The following is a 23,431-nucleotide window of genomic DNA, read 5'->3' on the forward strand; positions in this document are numbered from 1 at the left end:
AAGAAAGAAACATACGCCACGTATTCTGCCTTGCAAAACCACCGTCTCCCTCGCCATTTATGTTCGGGGGGAAAGTGTAAAATATATGTAGGCTCCGTAGTGCGAATCCAGGATTCGAATCCAGGACCACTTGGCCGTAGCTGGACCCACTAGGCTTTCAAGATTTCCACTGAGGAAGCCCAGTCTCAAAAAAAAAAGTGTGGGAGTGGGTGGGAGGTAAGCTTTGCTAACCGATTGCTTTCGCTGCAGAGGGGGGGTCTTTGAAACTTTATTTACTAACCAATAACCTGCCATTTCCCGGGTATTTATTTGTAGGGGGGGGGAATGTCCAGACTAAACATAATTTCTAATGTTGGTTTTTCCCCCTTACCAGAGGGAGCCCCCTTGCGGAGTACTGTGAAGCCGTTACCAAGGCAACTCCGCTGCGTTGTACGGTAGAAGCCATTTTACGGCAGCACAGTAGAAGCCATTTGAAGGTACAACAGGCTGTATCTTAACAGAACACAAACCCCGAGGGGTGTTAGGGGTGTCCTACCCCTACAGTATTGGTTTCCAGAGAGTAAGTCATCTGTGTACCAAGTTTGGTTGAAATTGCTCGAGGCATTCCAGAGTTATGCTGGAACATACATACACACACACACATTTTTATATATATAGATTATGCTGCCCATCTCAACGATTCCAGGCAGCCATCTTGTAACTGCAGGATGGGTGTAGCCATTATACCTTCCAAGTCCAGTCATTAGTAGCTCTTGGGGTCCATCGTAATTGTAAATGGTTGCTAAACATTTAGCTGTAAGCCAAGGACTAACTAACGTGTAAAAACACTGGCTGAGAGGCACTGGGAGATTTTAATTAACAAAATCATTCTGTTTCCTTATTATATGGTGTGGTGGCCTAGAGGTGGCGCCCTCACCTCACCATCAGGAGGCTTGTGAGTTCGATCCTAGGTAGAAGCGGATATTTCTCTCTCTTTGGCTCAATGGGAATATATCTGCCAAACAAAACTCCACGCTGGCAACAGTGAGGGCATCCGGCCAGTAAACTAAACTCCCTGTTTAGTTGCCCAGACTCCACCCCGCAGGGGATTATGGGGCCGTTAAAAAGAAGAGGATGATTCTGTTTCCTCATTTTACAACGCAGGTCGTGTACGCATCGAAGCTGGGGCTTCCCTACAGATTGACCGTCTGCGCGCCGAGGACCAGGGCTGGTACGAATGCCGGGTTCTATTCCTCAATCGCCCCAACAACGATGATGAATTTCAGAATGGCACCTGGATCCACCTCATTGTCCATTGTAAGTCTTGAATGTCCTTTTTCCCCCCCTTACCGTGGTCCGTAAGGGAATTAGGTTTATTGAAAAAAAAAGAAAAAATATTAATCGTAATTGAATATACGTTGTACAATGAAAGTGAGGTATTTAGTTATATTAGATGAAAAATCTGTGATTGTAAATGTAATTGAGAATATTGACATAAAAACACCTGTAACCAAACAACACGCTGTATGTAATGGATGAGAATTTTTTTTAATGTTGTGTTTTTTAAAAAGAAAAAGAAAAAAAACTTGAAAAAAAATGCAAGTAGAAAAATAGGTACTACCTTTGGTGGGAAGGGAAGAGCGTTCCGTGCGACTTCGGCATTGAGTCATGCCGGCCCCATGATCACGGAGACGTCTCCGGACAGCGCTGGCTCTTCGGCTTTGAAACGGGGATGAGCACCGCCCGCTAGAGTCGGGAACGACTAGCACAGATGTGCGAGGGGAACCTTAGGAAAAGAGCATTTGTTTATCTTATTTTGTGGGGCGGGGGGGACTTAGAAAGATCTTCACATTTTATCTTCGTGTTGTTTTTAATCTCCCGTGGAACTTTTATACAGGATATTGCAAAAGGGAGCCAGCACAACAAAACTCCCTTCCATAACTTTGGAAGTTTCCTACTTTGGAAAGTTTTTTTACCCATTCTTCTTTGCGAAATAAAATAATAATTTAAAGTAGTGACTGTTTTCCCCTTTCAAAGCAGGCCAGAAAGGGACTTAGGGAAAGATGGTGGTTATCTCACAACCACGCCTGTTGATACAAGGATCCCTTCCCCTACAAATGTCATTCTTCCTTAGCTGATCACTGACCTCACCTGCCATCTGCCGTCTTGCTTTGAACATAATCCTGTTCTTCTCGGTGCTGTTTTGCTAAACCCACATTCTAATCTCCTTCCTGGTTAATTGTTGCTTTGTGGATGGCCGGCCTTGAACAGGGGGGAGGGGGGAAAACCCCTCTCAGTGGGTGGGCGACTGCCTTGGATTAAAATCTCCCACAAAGCAGAAGACTTTCAAGAAGGCTGTTGATTGTGACTGCTCTGAGGCTTCCCAAGAGCATGAAACCAACTCCTTGTTGTACCGGCAAAAACCCCTTTTATTAATGTTCCTGTGAATTCTGCTCCTTCACATCCAGCAAGGGAGGATTTACAGTCACAGACCTTATCTGGCTTGGAGAACTGCCAGGCCGATCTCTGCAAAACTTGGCCAGGAGTCTCGGAGGGTCACGAACCAATGAAGGGAACTAATGGTCTCTCCTGCAAACTCCACTCCCCTTTCACTCCTCTTTTATTTCCTCTGGGAGGGGCCATTCATCGTCCACCTGTGGCCTTCCTGCCGAGTCGGCCCCTGTTCTTTAGCTGTTCCCTTCGTCTGGCAGCTCTGCACATGCGCACACTGGGAACAGGCTCCAGCTGTTCTTCTGCCCCACTGATATCTGACCCCCAAAGGCAGTTGATAACTGTCAAATGGCCCTGGGCCCCTCTCTGCCTCTGACACAGAGCCCTCCTCAGAGCCTTCCCCAGACTCCAGGACTGGCCCATCTTCCTCCCCAATCTCCTGTCCAAATCCACAACAGTGGCCAGCAGGAAGTATTTTATTCCTTATTTTATAAAGCTGGATTTAAATGCTGGCATCTTACAGGGGGAGAAGCAGTAAGACCCATAAGGCTTGTCAACTATCCCTGCAGGCCCCCAACAAATCAATCTGCCTACATTTTCTCCATAATCTCCCCCCCCCCTCCATCTGCGGCGAAGTCTGTTCCAAAGGGATGTTGAACCCACCCAAATTTGAGATTTTGAGCAGCACGGCAGGGAGATGGTAGCAAGCGAGAGGGGCAGAGACAGACAGACACGAAAGAATGGAACATGGGAATCTTGAAACTATAGCTTCTATGCCAGGGGTCAACAACCCTAAAGACCCACAAAAGTCCTAACTCAAAATTGAGCTCCTCTCAAAATTGTGGCGCCAACCGGCCACTGGGAGCCGCAGCAGGGCTGAAAAAGCCACATGCGGCTCCAGAGCCACCGGTTTTGCTGACCCCCTATTCTATGCTTTTCTCAATCTTGTCTTGCAGCTCCCCCCGTCTTCCAGAAGACCCCACCAGCTTTGATAGAGATCCAGGACCAAAAATCGCTGACCCTCTCCTGTTCGGCCATCGGCAACCCGCCGCCTCTCGTCTCTTGGAAGAGAGACAGCCAAACCATTGACAATGGCAACGAAATGCAGGTATGTTGTTTTCTGTGAGTCTGTTAAAGGAAGGGTCCCTAACCACTCAAGCCGTGGCCCACTAACAAGCCGTGGCCTGTTCAGAACTGGGCCACGCAAACAGCGGCAAGCAACTCTACTTGGGCAAGTGACGGGACTCTCCCTTTCCCTCCCACCAGTCCTCCAAGTTGGAAAGGTTGGGGATCTCTGTGTTTACAGTAATTCTTGGATTGAACAGCCTAATTGAATATTCCCAGTGGTCCGTTAAATACAAAAGTACATCCTTGGCATCTGTTTAGAAAATGGCACGCTGGTTGTCCTCAAATTAACAACTACAATGGTGACCACAATTTCCCGTGCTGAACAAGGAAGTTGTTAAGTGAGTCTGTGGGGGGTACCCGATCTGCTGTATCCGAAGTCCGTTAAATGGAGATCCGTTAAATCAGAATGTTGAGTTAAATCAGAGCGTTGTTCCGCCCAGTGGCCTGAAGATTGTCTTGTCTCCAGCAGGATACAGGTCAGGCTAAACCCGTATGCGTGTTTGTTTTTTTTCCAGGTGAAAAATGGGACTTTGTTTATCGCTAGAGTCGAACGGAGCTCTGCTGGCCTGTACTCCTGCCACGCCACCAATCAGGAGGGTGCTCTCATTCACACCACCCGCCTCCTCATCCAAGGTAAGTCGTTTCTGACCAGGAGAGACCAATCAACCGAAAGAGGAATCATACCAATCAACCGAAAGAGGAATCAGTCTCAGAAGGGACTTTAAAGGTCGATAATGATTGTGGTGGGGACGCGGCTAAGATGCTGAGCTTGTCGATTAGAAAGGTCAGCAGTTCGGCGGTTCAAATCCCCAGCGCCGCGTAATGGAGTGAGCTCCCCTTACTTGTCCCAGCTTCTGCCAACCTAGCAGTTCGAAAGCAGGTAAAAAATGCAAGTAGAAAAATACTCCTCTGCTCAGTTTCTGCCCGAAATTAGGGGTTTTCTGTCCTCTGTCTCTGCCAGGTCCACCGGTGATCGTGGTCCCTCCGAAGGACATCACTGTCAACCTCAGCCAAAATGCCTTCTTTGCGTGCCGAGCTGAAGCCTATCCCGCCAACCTCACCTACAGCTGGTTTCAGGGCGGCACCAACGTCTTCCATCTCAGGTAAGTGTTCCGACCCAGCTCCCCAAACACGACCAACTCTTGTCATCTCCGCCCCCTGCCCTTGTATGCCCAGAGCTAGGATGGGCTTTCATTAGCAGCAGTGGCTCTTCCGTCCCAAGGACCGGTCCATAGATTTCCACTTCTCTCCTCTCCTTTCTGTGAATCCACGTGTCAGGCACTGGGCCCAGCGGTTTCTCCTCTTCCTCATCAGCCACCTCCATACCCAGAGCCGAGGTGGCGCAGTGGTTAAATGCAGCACTGCAGGCTACTTCAGCTGACTGCAGTTCTGCAGTTCGGCTGTTCAAATCTCACCGGCTCAGGGTTGACTCAGCCTTCCATCCTTCCGAGGTGGGTGAAATGAGGATCCAGACTGTGGGGGCGATATGCTGACTCTGTAAACCGCTTAGAGAGGGCTGAAAGCCCTATGAAGCGGTATATAAGTCTAACTGCTATTGCTATTGCTATACCTGGGGGCTGTTGACTCCATCTGAAGGCTGACAGACGGCCCAGGCTTCGCATCTCTCCCTCTCTCTCTCCCTCTCTCTCTCCCTCCCTCCCTCTCTCCCTCTCTCTCTCCCTCCCTCTCTCCCTCCCTCTCTCCCTCCCTCCCTCCCTCTCTCTCTCCCTCCCTCCCTCCCTCTCTCTCTCCCTCTCTCTCTCTCGGAGCTCCCAGGTTGCCTTAATGCTGACCTGACTCCCTTCCCTCCTCCTCTGATTCAACTGCTGGAGGGGCCGGTGGCCGACAGGGCACAACAGTAAAAAAAGGGGGGGGGAAGAGAATTTAGTCTTAGAGTGGCCAAGTTTGGAGACCCCCCCTGATCTAGAATGCCAACACTGCTGCTCTCTTGACGCGTCTTCGATTGACTTCCTTTTTCCTTCCCGGCCTCCAGCCATCTCCGGTCACGGATTCAAATCCTGGTGGATGGAAGCCTTTTGGTGCAGAAAACAACCCCGGAGGATTCGGGGAAATATACTTGCATCCCCAGCAATGGGCTGCGGAAATCGCCCTCAGCTTCTGCCTCCCTCACGGTTCTCTGTAAGTGCTGCTTAATTCTGATTGCATCTCCGTTGGCTCAGATCATCGGCTGGTAGAATATAATCTAAATGGGGTTTGAAGGGTGTTTTTTTTTAATAAAGAGATATCCCTTATTTTCCATTTTGAGGGGTTATCCGTTGGTTTAGTTACGCTAGATGGCGCTCCATCACTGGATATTTTTTTACAAGAGATTGGATAACCATTTGTCTGAAACAGTATAGGGTCTCCTGCAAGGGGGGGGGGGGTTAGACTAGAAGACCTCCAAGGACCCTTACAACATTTCAGACTATAACTACTGCAACGTGCTCTACATGGGGCAGCCCTTGAAGAGTATTCGGAGACTTCAGCTTGTCCAGAATGCAGCCGCGCGAGCGATCGTGGGTGCACCTCGGTTCACCCACGTAACACCTATCCTCCGCGAGCTGCACTGGCTGCCTATTGGTCTCCGGATACGCTTCAAGGCGCTAGTCGTCACTTATAAATCCCTTCATGGTATTGGACCTGGGTACTTGAGAGACCGCCTGCTGCCAATCACCTCCACTAGACCGATTAGATCCCACAGATTAGGCCTCCTCCGAATTCCATCTGCCGGCCAGTGCCGACTCGCGACTACCCGGAGGAGAGCCTTCTCTGTGGCTGCTCCGACCCTCTGGAACAAGCTCCCTGTGGAGATTCGAACCCTCACCACCCTCCAGGCCTTCCGCAAAGCCCTTAAAACCTGGCTGTTCCGACAGGCCTGGGGCTAAAGAGCTGTTGCCCCCGTCTCGAATTGGTATGACTGTTGTGTGTTTTTAAATTATGTATTGTTATGTTTCGTCTTTTGTTTTCTGTCTGTACCCCCCTTCCCTGATTTGAGTTGTGAGCCGCCCTGAGTCCCCTTCGGGGGAAAAGGGCAGCATATAAATATAATAAAATCAAATCAAATCAAAGAGGCACCTAGCTTTTGGGGAGGAAAACAATTCCTTACTCTCCTGTGCTGCCACCTCGTTCCTTTCTAGCTTCTTAGTCCACCTCTTCATCTCACAATCCTATCTCTGCCACCAATTCTTCTTCACTAGACTTACTTTCTTTCTATCTACTTGGTCCACTCCTTGGCCTCATGGTTCTAGGCAGGGGTGGGATTGAAAAAATTCAGCCACCGGTTCTCTGCCCAGTGTCAGGCCTTCAGTGGTTCCTTTAAGAATCTTTGGCCTGCCACACTCTTATTAAGGGGGGGGGATTTAGCAAGGGGTGGAATGTGTTGTTTTCAAAATAAACAATTCCTTTCTAGAAGCTCAAGGTCATCTTTGGTCTCCCAAACCTTTGCACCTGATCGGAAGCAGCTGGGCGTAGGTGCTAGCGTGGAAGAAGAAGATTGGACCATGTGATGGATTTGTGGGTGTGGGGACCAGATCATGAACTTTTAACTGGGTGGGATTCTGATGTAACTTCCAGAGTTGGAAGCCCACGGCACGATGCCAACGTGTCTGTCTTATTAAATTGGAACTTTAAGGATAGTTTTGCCTTTGACTCTGATTTAATTCTGCATGATATTTGGAACGCTGATACCCAGTTGCTGGGGGGCGTGGCCTACTCAGTCTCCTGCACCATGGCGGGGGGGAGGGTTCTCCCTCTGGAGGCTGGAAACGGGCCCAAATCTGGACTTCCAGGACGCCCGTTTTCCCCCCCTCCTCTAGCCTCCAAGCGAGCCCTGTACTTATCTGACATGATGAACAGGCCGCGTGGACATTCCTGGGAGAGGAGAGGAGGGCGGGGCCAGCCAGTACTTCCAACTACCAGTTCGGTGAACCAGATACAAAATTAGCCTCTGATTCGCCCGAACCGGTCCAATCCGGCTGAATCCCACCCCTGGTTCTAGTCCCAGGGTTCTCCCAAGCCCCTCTTTCGTTGCCGCCTAATCCTTCACGCATCCCTCCCCGATGCCCTGATCTCACCATCCCACCGTTGATACCCAGCTGTCCTCCACCTGACAGATCCAGCTCAAGTCGCTAAGATGCCTCCAGAGACCTTTCTGCCAATCGGCATGCAAGGTGTAATCCGGTGCCCCAGCAGAGCCAACCCTCCCCTGCTCTCGGTCAGCTGGATCAAAGACGGGCAGCCGCTGGAGATTGGCAAGGTACGTTTCGGGAGACCGAGGCACCCCCTACCCACACACCCGCTTCGTTGATGTTTGGTCCTTTTTCTGAACGCCCCCCCGCCCCCCGGTGTTCTCTGTTTCTGCAGTTCCCAGGTTGGTCCCTGAAAACCGACGGGACGATTGTCATCGCCACGAGCAACGATGACGCCCTGGGCGTGTATGCTTGTACCCCGTACAACAGTTTTGGAACAGCTGGTATTTCGGCACCCACACGGGCCCTCCTCAAAGTGAGTAAGAAATTGGGGGAGGGGGCAGGACAAAACTGAACTCTCCGTAAAACATTCCAGGTGTTCTGGCCTAGGCTTCCCAAAAGCACGAAGCCGATTCCTCGTCCCGATAAAACAGCGTTTATTTAGGCGAGAGGGAATTCCTCCTCGGCAAAGTCCCGGCCAAGAGTCTTTCTAGAGTTTTCACAACTACAGAACTTTATCAGGCTAGGAAAGCTGCCAGGCCGATATCTTCTAAACTCCACGCTGTAGCAGCAATTCCTTGGCAAGAAGTCAGGAACAGATCTTCACCCTAATGAATTGAACTAATTGCCTCCTGCAAACTCCACTCCCCTTTCGCTCCTCTTTTATTTCCTCTGGGAGGGGTCATTCACCATCCACCTGTGGCCTTACTTCCAAGGAGACCCCTGTTCCTTAGCTTTTCCCCTCTCCTGGCAGCTCTGCGCAGGCGCACATCAGGAACAGGCTCCAGCTGTTCTTCTCCCCCACTGATCTCTGACTCCATATTTGGTGACACGCCATAGGTCAGCTCCAGCGCGCACCAGCTGATTTTTCACATTTCCAGAGGGCCAGGGGAAAATGTTTTTGCCCTCCCCGGGCCAGGGGAAAATGTTTTCGCCCTCCCCGGGCTTCAGGAAAGCGTCCGGAGGCTTGGGAGGCTAATCAATAAAGCTATCATATCATAACCCTGGTGTGTGTTTTCTGTGGTATTCTATTTTTCAGGACCCTCCCACGTTCACCCTTCGGCCCAAAGAGGAATATTTCCAGGAGGTGGGCCGGGAACTGCTAATTCCATGCCTGGCTCAAGGAGACCCCGTACCCATCACCTCTTGGACAAAAGTGAGTCGCGGTCCGGTTTTGCACACACCTGACAATTCCTGATAAATTCAGTAGCTGCATTTTTTTTAAAAAGTTACCTTTTAAGACTGCCTATTGCACTTATTATTGGGGAACAAACTTAAAAATGACACTATCCATTGCATACAAGGAAAACCAGTACAAAATGTTTTACAGATGGCACCTGGCACCAACAAGGTTAGCTAAAATCTTAACAAATATCTCCCAAAAATGTTGGAAATGCGAATCCATACATGGAACGTATTACCATTTATGGTGGACCTGTAGGGAAGCTAAAATTTTTTGGAAAAGGATCAAAAATTGGCTGGAGGCAATAACGGGGGTTAAAATAGAATGGAAGCCTGAAGTTTTTTTATTAGGAATAATGTCTGGGAAATATACACACACACACACACACACACACAAATCCAGTATTTAATACTACATATAATTACGGCGGCAAGGATTGCCTTTGCCCAGAAATGGAAAAACAAATTAATTCCAAGCGAAGATGAAATAATAAGAAAGGTTATGGATTGTGCCGAAATGGACAAACTAACTAAAGAAATCCAGGGAAAAGAAGAATCAGAATTCTACCAGATATGGGATAAATGGTATAGGTGGATGGAGGAAAGAAATAAGAATCAATGAAGGAATATAACAAAACTCAAAAAATAATAGTTATGAGTAAAATAGGAGGGTTAAGAATGGTGAAATCCAAATGAAATACAATAGAAGGGGAAATAATATAAGGTGAGCGGTATCAATTGATAATTGCTATTAGAAAGAACAGGAAGCTCCTGTTCGTACTGTATTGTATAAATGTGGTGTACGTCTAATTTGTGTGTGTGTGTATTTTACATGTTTGTTAATAAAAATCTTTTTTAAAAAAAGACTGCCTATCGCATGCCAGACTTACCCAGCTGGCCTCCCACTCTCAAAGCAGAATATAAAACCTTGGGGGAGGGGGGAAAATCACTTAATGACCAGTTTGCAGAATGACAAGAGTTGCCGGTCCCCAATTCGGGCCATTAAGTGAGTTCTAGCTTGTACGTAACACATTCGGGTGGCTTTGTTTGCCGTCGTGCTGTGCAGGTGGGAAGCAAGACACTGGCCAACGCGCAGGTGGACACAAACGGCAGCCTGAACCTGCGGCCCCTGACGAAGGAGCAGCACGGCTTGTGGGAATGTGCCGCCAACAACGGCGTGGCCAGGATTAGCGCCACCACCACTGTCTACGTGTTGGGTGAGTTCTTAATTCAAGAGGGCCAGGGGGGCAGAGGTCCCTAATAGCCCGGGACCCTATGGAAAATGGTTTCGGTTTCAAGACGCAGCTGTCAGGTTTCTGAAAAATGCCCTAATTAATTCATGAGCCTCGAGCCAAGTTTCAAAGGAAATCCAGTCATTTATTAGGCACACCATTTTGGCAGTACCTCATTGCAGTCAGATCTGACCTCATTTAAATTATAGCTGAACTTTGCCCCTCTTTCTTCCCTTCCCTCAGTCTGTGTCATAAATCACATTCACCAATGAGGTACACGTACATACCTCACAAGCCGGCTGTAGCCGGCTGTAGTAATCTGAGACCCGACTAGCCAAAGGTATACATAGAATGCGCTCCCCCCCCATTCCTCACTATGGCAACGTGGTAACAGACATGCATAAATGCTTTATGAGTTGACATGCAGCAATGATATTTTCGCCAGGAACCTGTTCTGACTGAGGCTTCCTGAGAGCATGAAACAAACTCCTTGTTGTCCTGACAAAAAAGCTCTTTTATTAATTGACTGTGAGTTCTGCTCCTTCACCTCCAGCAAAGTCTTTCGAGGGAGGATTTACAGTCACAGACCTTATCTGGCTTGGAGAGCTGCCAGGCCGATCTCTGCAAAACTTGGCCAGGAGTCTCAGAGAGCCACGAACCAATGAAGCGAACTAATTGTCTCTCCTGCAAACTCCACTCCCCTTTCGCTCCTCTTTTATTTCTAGAGTCGGGAAATAAATAAACATATGTGCGAGAGGAGTCTTTACCTTTAAGAGACATCTGACAGCTCTATTCATACTTTTATTATGCCAGTGATTTTTATTTTTATTTTTTTAAATGCAGGTCAAGGAATAAAAGATTTACTTTTTTGTAAGGGGGGAAAAAAGGCAGCCAAACAAATTTGAAAGATTTGATTTGTAAAAACCTGCCCTAAATTCACCGATTCTCAATTGATCCCAACCAAATGCACAACATAACAAACCCCAGATCAAAAGGGGATCCCGGGATGCTGCGACCGTCATAAATATGAGTCAGTTGGCCAAGCCAACTGAATTTTAATCACGTAATCATGGGGATGCTGCAAAAGTCATAACTGTGAACAAACAGAATGTCAAGGTTCCAAATAGCATCCAAAATTAAATCAGAGTCCAAGGCAAAGGATTCCTCAAAGTTCCAATTTATTAAGAGAGCCATATTGGCACATCTGGGAAAACCCGAATCTGAAAGCTTCCTGTTTTCCCCACCCAGTTAAAAGTTCTTGCCCCCACAGCCACAAGTCCATCCCATGGTCCAATCTCCCACTGCCATGCTGGCAGTTCCACCCATCCAGTTCCGGTCAGGTGCAGAGGTGCAAAGACAAAGGATGACCTTGGCTTTCCAGAAAGAATGTTGTGATGGCTACGTATCATCTACAATCCTCCCTCCCATTTTCCCACACTAGAAAATGCATAGTAGAATAATAGAAAGTGTGGCAGGCTAAATCTCTTTATTGATGTCCTTCCACTGACTTGAGTTAAACTAATGCAGATCCCTTTCTGCCCCCCACATCAGGTACCAGTCCACATGCCGTGGTCAACATCTCCGTGTGGCCCCTACGACAAGCAGTCAATGTAACCTGGGAACCAGGTTTTGATGGAGGTTATTTCCAGAGGTTCAGCATCTGGTACACGCCAATGTAGGTCTAAGGAGCCGTTCTCTGTGTGCTTCTCAGCTATCCTACTGTATTTTTCGGAGTATAAGACGCTCCGAAGTATAAGACGCAGCTAGCTTTTGGGGAGGAAAACAAGAAAAAGAAAGTTTGCCTCTGCCTCCCAGCAATTTGCTTTCTTGCAGCCTGTTTAAGTCTCAGCACAGCCTGATTAGCAGAAGCAGTTGATTGCTGGGCCTCTCAAGGATCAGGTTTCAGGCTTCAGGGATTGCCTTAAACTACTCCTGCCTCCGCGTGCCCCGTTTTCAGTCTCCGCATCCCGTTTTCAGTCTCTGCACACCCTGTTTTCTGCTCGGTGCACCCCATTTTCTACCCGCTTTGGACGGCAGGGATCAGAATGGGTGGAAAATGGGATGCGCGGAGGCGGCAATAGGCAATGAAACAGCCTGAAACAGCTGATGGTTGGGAAGCCGATCCAACCAACAATCAGCTGCTTGTGCTAATCACGCTGTGCTGAAACTGAAACAAGCGGTTTGCTTTTTGCTGCAAGGAGGCAAATTGCTGGGAGGCAGAGGCCAAAGGGTGGGGGCTGGTGGGTGGGTGGAGCTATATTCGGTGTATAAGACACACCCAAATTTTCACCCTCTAAAGGGGTGGGAGTGTGTCTTATACACTGAAAAATAGGGTATTTCTCTTTTTTCCTTCTCTTTCTGTCAATATGAAAAATATTTCCAGATGTTTCATCCAAAAATTCATCTGTATTTCTGTTGTATGAAATTCACCCTTCCATGTGGGAACAAAAGTACTTTATGTGCTTTTCTTTAATCAGAATTTCGCCACTTCCGCTAAGTTTTGCAACCGTGGTAGAAATCGAGGTGTCCTTCCGTAACACACGTCGTTTGTTTGAACCGTAGATTGAGACGCCTGAACCGGCCCCACCACGACTGGGCCTCGTTGCCGGTGCCTGTGGGGGCTTCCCACATCCTGGTGGAGAACCTCCGGCCAGATATGAGCTATCAGTTCAGCGTCTTGGCTCAGAATAAACTCGGCAGTGGTCCGTTCAGCGAAATCATCTCCATCGCGCCTCTGGGTGAGAAGCTATAATTGCTTTGCACGGGATGTGAGGCTGTGTTAACTATCCCGGGTGTCGGCAACATGCAGCTCCGGAGCCATATGTGGCTCTTTGAGCCCTCTCCTGCGGCTCCCTTCCAACTCGGTCATGCGACCTGCTCTTCGCCCTGGGAACAGGGAGGAGCAGCCACTGGCGCTGGATGCAGGGAGGGAAGAGCTCCGCTACTCACCTGAGCGTGCGGTGGTGGCAGTGGGAGGAGTCTTTCTCACCCGTCCCGCTTACGCAGGACTGTGGAATCTTTCCTGCAGCTCCCCCTATTGACGGATCACTCATTACTTCCCTTACTACTGCAGTCTTTAACCTTTCCGGCCACAGTTGTTAAGCAAATTAACTGCAGTTGTTGAGTGAATCACAGCCATTAAGCGAGCCCGGCTTCCCCCATTGACTTTGCTTGCCGGAAGCCAGCCAGGAAGGAATGCAGACAGTGCATCATGTGACTTCAGGATGCTGCCAAGCACCCAAATCTTGATCACGTGACCTACGGGGATGCTGAAATTGTCATAAGTGCGCGAACTGGTTGGGGTTTTTTCAGTGGTATTGTATCACATGATGACTAAACGAATGGTTATAAGTCGAGGACTACCTATATTTGAGACTTAAAAGTCCAGTTTGCAAGGGTCAGCCAAGGAGGAAGGCCTGCGTCCTTCCTCAAGGCAGCCCCCTGTTCTCTTCTTCCTTTTCCAGGTGTCCCCACTCAGACTGTGCCCCCCGTCCTCCCAACCACGGCCTCCCTGGTCTTCCTCCCCCCACCCCAGTTCCTGAGATCCAACGAGACCGTGCGGGGGGTCCTGCTCCTGTGGGAACCTCCGCTCCACGATCCTTCGGCCCTGATGGGATATGCCCTGGAGCTGCGGCAGAACCGGGGGAAGTGGGAGGTGCTGAGTGGGTCCATTCCCAGCTCCGAGACCCAATTCCTGGTGCCTGGACTCATCAAGGTGAGTCTGATCCCAGTTCTAGCTTTCCAAGCCCCTGGAGGGGGTGGGATTTGCACGGAGAAAAGTGTACTTATTTAGCACAGCGTCTCTCTGTTTTGGCGACTTGAAGCTTGTGTGGACTTCAATTCCCAGAATTCCTGTGGCTGACTAGGGAATTCTGGGAGTTGAAATCCACCTGTCTTAAAAGATGCTGGCTCAGGGTTTCTGGGAGTTGAGGTCTATTCATCTTAAAGCATGCTGGCTGGGGAATTCTGGGAGTTGAAGTCCACCTGTCTTAAGGCATGCTGTTTAGGGAATTCTGGGAGTTGAAGTCCACCCGTCTTAAAGCATATTGTTTAGGGAATTTGGAGTTGAAGTCCACCTGTCTTAAGGCATGTTTTTTAGGGAATTCTGGGAGCTGAAGTCCACCCATCTTAAAGCATATTGTTTAGGGAATTCTGGGAGTTGAAGTTCACCTGTCTTAAAGCATGTGTTGGGGAATTCTGGGAGTTGAAGTCCACCCATCTTAAAGCATGTTTTTGGGAATTCTGGGAGTTGAAGTCCACCCATCTTAAAGCATGTTTTTTTAGGCAGTTCTGGGAGTTGAAGTCCACCTGTCTTAAAATTGCTATGGTTGAGAACATTAATAAAACCTCAAAATGAGAGTGTTTTATCCAGTTCAGGGTTATCTGCTGGCCCTATTCCTCCAAACTTTATTTTTATTTGCAGAAAAAATGCCTTGGTTTGTTGCTTGTTCATCATGGTGAGATAGCGTCCCCTTTGACGGGCGGGCCTAACGTCCGTCAGCTAATTCTTCTCCCTTTCCAATACAGGATACCTTCTATGAGTTCCGCCTGATGGCCTTTGCCGGTAGCTACATCAGTTACCCCAGTAATGTGGTCAATGTTTCAACCACGGGTAAGTCCCACAACTGGCGGGCTAGTCAATCTATATGGCTAGCCAAGGATGCGATTCAACCTGATTAGATTGTCTTTGGGGATTGAATCTAAAACTGTGTTTCTCAATGCTTTCAGAGGAGTGGACTTCAATTCCCAGAATGCCACAATGCTGGCTGGGGGATTTTGGGAGCTGAAGTCCTCGTATCTGAAAGTGTCTATCATTAAGAAACACTGTTCTAGAAGAACCTCTAACTTTAGTAATGCTTTAGTTATTATATATATATAACTATATATATATATTATATAGTTATATATATAGTGTCACAACCCCTGATATGCCCCAATTATGGGAGGAAGCTAACTGCTTCCATTATTTGTCTATTGGCTCGTCACAAGAGTCCATCACGACAGAAACCCAATATTTTTACTGTTGCCTTTGTTACATTTGTTGTATTTGTGCTGATAAATAAATAAAGGGAGACTAGTATAGATCTATTTCAAGCTATTTAGCTCTCATCAGCTAGCCATAGCCTTACTGGGATTCGAACCTGTGCTGTATTGCATCTTAGGCAGATGTCTTAACCATTGAGCCACAGGTCCTCCTCCTTATCAGCTGAAGCCAGGGAGGTAGGTATATATTTAGTGTCAAAACCCCTGGTATGCCCCAATTATGGGAGGAAGCTAACTGCTTCCATTATCTATCTATCTATCTATCTATCTATCTATCTATCTATCTATCTATCTATCTATCTATCTATATATATATATATATATATATATATATATATATATATAAGCAAAATACCACTCATGCATCAGCCCCAATTTATATATATATATATATATAAAAGCAAAATACCACTCATGCATCATCACAAAATCTCCAGAACAGAAAAGCCTACAAACTTGAAATTCGGCCGGTACATTCCTCTTGGCTTCTAAGTGCTCACTAAGAAAGGATTTTTCAAAATGATCATCAGATCATTAGTATTTCTTATAGTGTTATTAATACATTCTGATGCTAAGAAGTTAGACGTTCTACTCCCCCTCCCCACCTGAAAAGAACTCTGTTCCAACTGCCACTTGGGCATGGGTGTGGCCAGTGCGTGACTCATCCAGGCTGCATCTACTCCCTCTCCCCACTTGAAAAACGCTCTGATGATAAGGAGTTAGACTGAGGGAGAGAAGGGGATAAGATAGGAGAGGTGTCTGTGGGGCCAGCCTGAGGGAGAGAAGGGGAGAGGAGAGGCAGATCGTAACTACTCATTAATTTTCAAGCTGTGTCGATTTATCAAGCTTGATCACGTAGTTTCGTAGTGGAGCATGGGTATTCAGCTAGTATTTTATACAATTGAAAACACTTTAGTTATCAATTTATTAAATAGGCTCAGCTTGGACAAAAAAATAGCCTGAATGAGTGTCAAACAAGCTTGGTATGTTGGACGAATGCTACATATTTCATTCTCAAGCCGAAGCTCAAAATATTGAAAAAAGATTAAATCATGGCAGATGGATCAAAGTTTGTTAATCTAAGACGTCTCGTTGCTCATCCAACAACTTCATCAGTCAAAATAAAATTAGAAAAAAAAATTAGGCAGGGAGTCGTTGGAATGTACTAAACTCTTGCCAACATCTCTCTGGCTATTTTTTTCTTTTAAAAATTTGACTGATGAAGTTAGTTGGATGAGTAACAAAATGTCTCAGATTAACAAAATTTGGTCCAGTTGCCATGACAGAACGTTTTTTAAGATACCTAATCAGAAAACTTTGGAAAAGATTCTGATGTTGGGAAAAATGGAAGGCCAAAGGAGAAGGGAATCGCCGAGGATGAGTGTTGTGACCCGCCATCAGCCAGCAGAGCTGGCAGCAGATTCGGACAGTGAGGAGGTTGGGGAGGAAGATAGGCCAGTCCTAGAGTCTGGGGAAGGCTCTGAGGTGGGCTCTGTGTCGGAGGCAGAGAGGGGGCCAGGGCCGTCTGGCAGTTAATCAGGTGCCTTCAGAGCTAGACAGCAGTGAGGCAGCCACAACCAGAAGCACATTCCACGCATACCTTTCTCAAGGCTATATCCCAGGTTACCTGCAACAGCCGGAGGGGCGTGACCTCTACAGTCCGTTGTAATGCTCTGTTGGAGAATGTGATTTATGACACACCCTGGGAAGAGTGGGGTGGGAAACAGGGTCATAATTGGGCCGTACATTACATGGGGTCAGAGCTGGCTTCACTTGGGTACGTGCCGACATATTGCTCCTAATCAATAACTGGATTTCTTTTGAAGCTTGGCTTGAGGCTCATGATTAAATTAGGGCATCCGTAGGAAACCTGACACTGTCATAAGTCAAGGGCCGCCTGTAATTGACACAATGAACGAGAATTTGGCCAAACCCTCGCAGACCGTGGAGGACAGAGGAACACGGCGTCTTGTGGTTCATGGGTAGCACCAAGGTTAGTGACCGAACGGCAACATTTTTTGATTGCTCTTGCTTTGCTTTGGCGTTCGCAGGGATGGAGGTGTACCCTTCCCGCACCCAGCTCCCCGGGATGCTACCCCAACCTGTGCTGGCCGGCGTGATTGGGGGCGTCTGCTTCCTGAGCATGGCGGTCATCTTCAGCACCATGGCCGCCTGTGTCATGAACCGGAGGAGAGCAGCCCGTCTCCGCAAACGCAGGCAAGGTAAGCCCCCACCCCACCCCACCCCCAAAAAAGCATGACAGGCTGCACGACAACAAAAGTGACAGCAGTACAGGAGGAGAATATCTCAAAAGGTGTGAAATCGAGGCAAGTGGACCAAAGTTTATTAAAATTGAGGCCTTTCTTTTGTTACTCATACAAGTAACTTCTTCGGTTGGAATGAAAAGTTTGGGTAGGCGGAGAATCGTCGGAATAGACTAACTCTTGCTGTATCGAGTGCAGGGTGGTGGTTGTTTTGTTATGGCTTGTCGGATTCCGGCCCCTACAGCAGCCAAATCGGAGGAGGAGGAAGAGGCGTGGGAATCAGGGTCAGCATCAAGGCAACCTGAGAACTGCGAGGGGAAAGAGGGAATGGAGCTAGCAGAGAGAGAGAGACAGACAGACAGAGAGAGAGACAGACAGAGAGAGAGACAGAGACACAGAGACACAGAGATACAGAGAGAGAGACAGAGACAGAGAGAGACTGACAGAGAGAGACAACAGAGAGAGACAGAGAGACAACAGAGAGAGACAGAGAGAGAGACAGAGAGAGAGAGAGAGACAGAGTCACAGAGATACAGAGAGAGAGACAGAGAGAGACAGACAGAGACAACAGAGAGACAGACAGAGAGACAGACAGAGAGACAGAGACAGAGAGACAGAGACAGAGAGACAGAAAGAGAGAGACAGAGAGAGACAGACAGAGAGACAGAGAGACAGAGAAAGAGACAGAGAGAGAGAGAGAGACAGAGAGAGAGAGACACACAGAGAGAGACAGAGAGAGAGACAGACAGAGAGAGAAAGAGAGACACAGAGAGACACAGAGAGACATAGAGAGAGAGACAGGGTGGTCTGTCAGCCCCCAGATGGAGTCAACAGCCCCCAGGTCTGGAGGTGGCTGATGAAGAAGAGGAGGAACAGCTGGGCCCAGTGCCTGATGCACAGATTCACAGAAAGTAGAGGAGAGGAGAGCAGTGGAAATCTATGGGCCGGTCCTAAGGACGGAAGAATACACTGCTAGTGAAACCCTGCTCTAACTCTGGGGATAAAAGGCAGGGGGCGAAGATGAATAAGTGTGGCATCTCCCAGTCAGATGGACTTGTTAGATTGAGAGAGAAACTTTTTGCCGGGGCTCCTAATAAAGGAATTCTTGCTTCAACTATCGAGGTTTTGTAGTGCTTGGGCAGCTGGGTCAGAACAGCAATATGTAAAGGCTCAATCATAGCAATAGCAATAGCAGTTAGACTTATATACCGCTTCATAGGGCTTTCAGCCCTCTCTAAGCGGTTTACAGAGTCAGCATATTGCCCCCACAGTCTGGGTCCTCATTTCACCCACCTCGGAAGGATGGAAGGCTGAGTCAACCTTGAGCCGGTGAGATTTGAACCGCTGAACTGCAGATAGCAGTCAGCTGAAGTGGCCTGCAGTACTGCACTCTAACCACTGCGCCACCCGAAAGTCTCTAAAATGTTTATTCTCTTGACTTTTAGGGAGGGACGCCATACAGTCAGTATGGCAACAGTTAGTATATGCCAATGATTTTCATTTTGACTGAAGAAGTTACTCGAATGGGTAACGAAACGTCTTTGTTTTTAATAAACTTGGGATCCAGTTGCCATGATTTCACCTTTTGAAATACGTTTGTGGCCTGGATGATTTGAGCCTTCACTGACATACAGGAGAAGGATGTTAAGGGAAACAAGACATTCACTAGGCTGCCTCTCCTGCAATCGGATGAACCGAGGAAAGGGCTTTGGTCGTAAATGTGGATTTTTCAGACCCAGATCATCTTTGCCATGTTTTATTCCCTTCCTAAGAAATCAAGAGAGAAGTCGGAGCTGTTATTTTTCAATTTAAAAAAACCCAAATCCACGGTTAGCAATATTACTGTCACTTTTTCCGCTCTTGAAGGCTGGGTAGGTGGCATCTGCTTCGCACCTCAGTTTCCCTTGAGGCGGGGGGGGGGGGGGGAAGAGCCATCAGCGGAAATCCGGCGTGTTCCAAAACAGTCACAAAACGCGGGTGCGAAATCTAGCCTCCTGGGGATGCCGACAAAGCCAAATCGGGATGTTGTGTGAAGCCAGCCTTTCCATTAGCAATAACAACAAGCTTTGGCTGCAGAAATGACCTCCCAGAGGGTTCCACCACAAAACCGCGGTAGACTAAAGCGCGCTCGATGAAAGCGCGTCCGTGACGTCATCACAGCGCGACGAAAACAGCACGCTGTGAGCGGTAAACTTAAAATTAACGCGTAAATCTAAACCTAACCCCCCCAAACCTAACCCTAAGCCTAACCCTTAACCTAACCCTAAACCTAACCCTTAACCTAACCCTAAACCTAACCCTTAACCTAACGCTAAACCTAACGCTAACCCTTAACCTAACCCTAAACCTAACCCTAACGCTTAACGTAACCCTAAACCTAACCCTAACCCTTACCTTTATGTGAATCGGCTTGCTTTAAAAGCGCTTTTTAAAGCGCCCTTTTTCTTTCTTGTCGCGCTGATGATGATGTCACGTACGCGCTTTAATCGGGCGCGCTTTAGTGGACCGCGGTTTTGACGTGCCACGTCCCAGAGCATCACTGCCCTGGGGGCACTTGACCTCCAAGTGTGTGGAGTTCTCAAGTCATTCGCAGGTCAAGTTAGATTTTTAGGCTGGACGCTTCAGGACCATGGAAAGCTCCGAGGAAGTGAATCGTAGCCTTCGTCCCTTGAATGGCTAGAGAATTCTGGGAATTGAAGTCCACCCATCTTAAAAGATGCTGGCTGGGGAATTCTGGGAGTTAAAGTCCACCTATCCTAAAAGATGTTAGCTCAAGGTTTCTGGGAGTTGAAGTCCATTCATCTTAAAGCATGCTGGCTGGGGAATTTTGGGAGTTGAAGCCCAACGTATCTTAAAAGATGCTGGCTGGGGAATTCTGGGAGTTGAACTCCACCCCTCTTAAAGCATACTAAATGGGAAATTCTGGGACTTGAAGTCCATTCATCTTAAAGCAAGCTAGCTGGGGAATTCTGGAAGACAAAAGGCCAGACGTAAAAAGCAGGCTGGCTGGGGGATTCTGGGAGTTTTATTCCACCTACACTATATTGCCAAAAGTATTCGCTCACCTGCCTTTCCTCGCATATGAACTTACCGTAAGCGACATCCCATTCCTAATCCATGGGGTTCAATATGACATCGGTCCACCCTTTGCAGCTGTAACAGCTTCCACTCTTCTGGGAAGACTGTCCACAAGGTTCAGGAGTGTCTTTATGGGAATCTTTGACCATTCTTCCAGAAGCGCATTTGTGAGGTCACACCCTGGTGTTGGACGGGTTTACGTGGCCTACCACTTCGTGGCTGAGCTGCTGTCCTTCCCAAACACTTCCACGCTCTTATAATACAGCTGACAGTTGACTGTGGTGTATTTAGGAGCGAGGAAATGTCACGACTGGATTTGTGGCACAGGTGGCATCCTATCACACTTCCACGCTGGGATTCACTGAGAGCAACCCCTTCTTTCACCAATGCGTGCAAAAACAGCCTGCACGCCCAGGTCCTTGATTTTATACCCCTGTGGCCGTGGAAGTGATTGGAACCCCTGATTCTGAGTATTTGGATGGGTGAGCGAATACCTTTGGCAATAGAGTGTATGTTAAAAGTTGCCATGGTAGAAAAAAACACTGCCACAAACACTCAATTCAGTAAGTGAACTCGCTTCACGCTGTGGCAGGAAACTGGTCAAGCCTTTTCCCTGTTGGTGTTATAAAAACCTCTTGGGGGTGGGGGGGACTTCCACCTTGGCCTCTGCAAACACCACACACACACACACACACACACACACACACAAACACACACACACGCACACACAGAGTTACCAGGCATTATCTCACCTTTTTTCTGCATTTTATCAAGATTAATCTTTTATTACATTTTCCTTTTCCTTTATACAATCACTTAAATACTGTGCAGTTAAAAAAGAAGAAGCAATAAACAACTCATAACACTTCTATCCTACATACACCCTTCCTTCTACCCCTCCAACTTTCATTTCTCCCTTCCAACAATCCCCTCTTCTACTTCCCCTCCCCCTCAGCCATTCCTTTCTCCCCTTCCCACCATCTCACCCTCCTTACATTCCCTTCTCACTCCCTCTTAATTCCCCCCTCTTCTTTCCCTCTACACCTCGCTTCGGTGTATTTCTAGTATTCATTGGTCTATTTGTTTTGTACTAAAACAAAAGAAAAATAAAAGGAGAAGAAAGAAGAAAAGAAAAAAAAAGGGAAAAAAAGCAACAGTATCCAAGTGCATTCATTGTTCTGAAAATTGAGTCTATATTTCCACCCTCCCCCACCCCACCCACCCCCTGAACCCCCCTCCCTGACCCCCTTCCGACTTCCCAGATCCCATTCCCGGCATCGTTCTTTATCAAGCAAAGTCTGGAGTATATTGAAACCAAATAGATTAGAAGTTACAAAGTTCTGCATTTTATACCTAGTATACATTTGATTATTTTTTTTAAAAAATGGAATGTGATGGTTCTCTGTTGCTCATTTTCACTTTTTTAAACCCTGACATTATTTTTAATAAATAAATCAATACGGCAGACACACACACACACACACACACACACACACACTGACCCTCCCTCCTCCCGTTTTCTCCAAAACAAGCACCCTGCATGGTGGGCTGGGCGGAGTCTTGAGGGGATTTGGGAACTCGGCTCAAAAGGGGTGTGTCTGGGTGGCTGCGGATTGTGGCGTGACAGTTGTCCACCCCGTTGTCAGATTATTCTACGAATTGCCTGGTTTTGTGTTCCCATGCTGTATAATTTCCCCTTTTGTGTTCTCACGACCTTCCAGATCTACCCATTGTGTTTTCCTCCACCAAGAAGCTTCTGTCTACGCAGTAAGTTGCACCATCCCCTTACTTAACCTGTTACTTTTCGTGGTTGCTTCCGCCGCTCCTCTTCCCTCTATCCGCTGTTTTCTTTCTTCTCATAGAAGAGAATATTTGTAGGCTTCGGCACTGATGACGTTACCTAGTTGGGTCATGAGATGTCTGCAAGAAGATAGGAGAAAACCACAGAGCATCAAGGACCCCAGTCCTCCTCCTCCTCCTCCTCCTCCTCCTCCTCAATCATTCAGCAAACCCCTTACCCTTCTAGTACTGATGTTGTTACCTAGTTGGGTAATGAAATGTCTGCAAGAAAATAACTAAGCTCAGAAATCACTAAGGACTCCATTGTCGTCGTCCTCCTCCTCAATCACTCAGCAAACCCCACACCCTTCTAGTACTGATGTTGTTACCTAGTTGGGTAATGAAACGTCTGCAAGAAAATGACTAAGCTCAGAGATCACTAAGGACCCCATAGTTATCCTCCTCCTCTTCCTCCTCCTCAATCATTCAGCAAACCCCATACCCTTCTGTTCTGACCCCCCCCTCTCCGTACACCAAGGCACTCCAAGACAAGATTACTGCTAGACTATTTATTCACAGTAAATCAACACACTGACCACACCTTGGCAGCAATCCAGACTTCCAAGATAAGAAATATACACAAGAGCTTCTCTCAAGCGTCGGTAATTAAGTTGAATCCTGCAAACAGTCTCCTCCCAAAGTCTCTCCTTATATACTCTCTTGAGAGGAGCCTAATTACAACCACCTGGGTCCAATTATCTTCTGTATCTGCGTAGTTGTTCTCTGCGTCTATCTGCCCGCCATTGCCTGGCGTCCAGGACCAACTTCCTTAGCTCCTCCCCACTGCTCCAAGGCCTGACGTCAGGGGCACACACCCTTTGGCTTTCACCGCTGCTCCATGCCTCAGGGGCCTCCTGGTGGCCAACCAGCCTCTCTGGTCCCTGCTCGGAGTCGGAACCCTGTCCAGGGTCCTCCACATCTTCCAGAGCCGACTCATAGGGCCCCTCGCTCTCGGAGTCTGTTTGCAGCTCCAACGGCTCCTGCTGGGCCACAACACCTTTCTAATGCTGATGTTGTTACCTAGATGGGTAATTAAATGTCTGCAAGA

At 47.8% G+C, this 23,431-nt stretch overlaps 1 protein-coding gene across 2 annotated transcripts in view; it reads left to right on the forward strand.

Moving 5' to 3' along the window:
• IGSF9 (immunoglobulin superfamily member 9) overlaps positions 1 to 23,431 on the forward strand; it is a 42,988-nt gene that overhangs the window by 11,684 nt on the left and 7,873 nt on the right. For both annotated transcript variants that reach the window (XM_087705260.1, XM_087705261.1), the window contains exons 4-18: positions 1,144 to 1,296; positions 3,387 to 3,538; positions 4,074 to 4,191; positions 4,520 to 4,661; positions 5,552 to 5,697; positions 7,671 to 7,813; positions 7,921 to 8,061; positions 8,785 to 8,901; positions 9,994 to 10,144; positions 11,711 to 11,834; positions 12,722 to 12,897; positions 13,624 to 13,874; positions 14,687 to 14,771; positions 17,254 to 17,424; positions 22,266 to 22,311. In XM_087705260.1, the coding sequence (XP_087561386.1) occupies positions 1,144 to 1,296; positions 3,387 to 3,538; positions 4,074 to 4,191; positions 4,520 to 4,661; positions 5,552 to 5,697; positions 7,671 to 7,813; positions 7,921 to 8,061; positions 8,785 to 8,901; positions 9,994 to 10,144; positions 11,711 to 11,834; positions 12,722 to 12,897; positions 13,624 to 13,874; positions 14,687 to 14,771; positions 17,254 to 17,424; positions 22,266 to 22,311 (2,116 nt within the window). The remainder of the gene's footprint in view (positions 1 to 1,143; positions 1,297 to 3,386; positions 3,539 to 4,073; positions 4,192 to 4,519; positions 4,662 to 5,551; positions 5,698 to 7,670; positions 7,814 to 7,920; positions 8,062 to 8,784; positions 8,902 to 9,993; positions 10,145 to 11,710; positions 11,835 to 12,721; positions 12,898 to 13,623; positions 13,875 to 14,686; positions 14,772 to 17,253; positions 17,425 to 22,265; positions 22,312 to 23,431) is intronic.

This window comes from Thamnophis sirtalis, unplaced genomic scaffold (genome assembly GCF_051295495.1).
Source record: "Thamnophis sirtalis isolate CommonGarterSnake01/CBP01778 unplaced genomic scaffold, rThaSir2_p1.2 scaffold_2, whole genome shotgun sequence".
In the NCBI taxonomy this organism is placed as follows: Eukaryota; Metazoa; Chordata; class Lepidosauria; order Squamata; family Natricidae; genus Thamnophis; species Thamnophis sirtalis.